General features: G+C 34.7%; 1 protein-coding gene across 1 annotated transcript in view; it reads right to left on the bottom strand.

Annotated features, from left to right (window-relative positions):
* Nucleotides 1-576, bottom strand: part of LOC115232698 (homeobox protein aristaless-like) — a 139,512-nt gene that overhangs the window by 3,555 nt on the left and 135,381 nt on the right. The window contains exon 4 of the mRNA XM_029802727.1: nt 1-71. Within this exon, the coding sequence (XP_029658587.1) occupies nt 1-71 (71 nt within the window). The remainder of the gene's footprint in view (nt 72-576) is intronic.

Below are 576 nucleotides of genomic sequence, written 5' to 3'. Positions count from 1 at the left end.
GTGTAGGGATGCGCCTGGGGCCCGACCTTCTCCTGTTTACGCCACTTGGCCCGTCGGTTCTGGAACCAGACCTGGAACACATGATGAACGAGCGGTCTGATTAGGCGCCGTGTCGTTCGTGGAAGGCTCTTAGCAGGCCGCGACGATAACGTCGGAGCCCGGAAGAATTCCTTCCGCGGCCTTCGAAATTCTTACGCAATCGATATTTCGAATGGGAAAAACGATATTTAGTCATTAGCTGCTTATCCGCGATCGCGATTCGATCGTAATAAAAATGAGAAATGCGCATTTTCTTTTATTAATTAATCTTTTTCAACAACGCACTTTCTGCTACATAAATATTTTTATAGATTTTTATAGAAAAATAAACAGAAATATTTTTTAATATTAAGAAAATTTTTCTATAATATAGTCGATTTTTAAATTCTTATGACAAAAGACTAAATAAAATTTGAAATGTATAACTAGTATTTTATTTTTATTTATCAACTTGTGTAAAAGAGAAGAGAGTTAATTTTATTTAAATATAATATCCAGTTCTTTTCGATAATCGAAATATTTTGCTTTTTTTTTTTT

The sequence above is a fragment of the Formica exsecta genome, unplaced genomic scaffold, assembly GCF_003651465.1.
Source record: "Formica exsecta isolate Colony F162 unplaced genomic scaffold, ASM365146v1 scaffold149, whole genome shotgun sequence".
NCBI lineage: Eukaryota > Metazoa > Arthropoda > Insecta > Hymenoptera > Formicidae > Formica > Formica exsecta.
The sequence above is the reverse complement of the archived record's forward strand: the minus strand, read 5'-3'. Positions and strand labels throughout refer to the sequence as shown.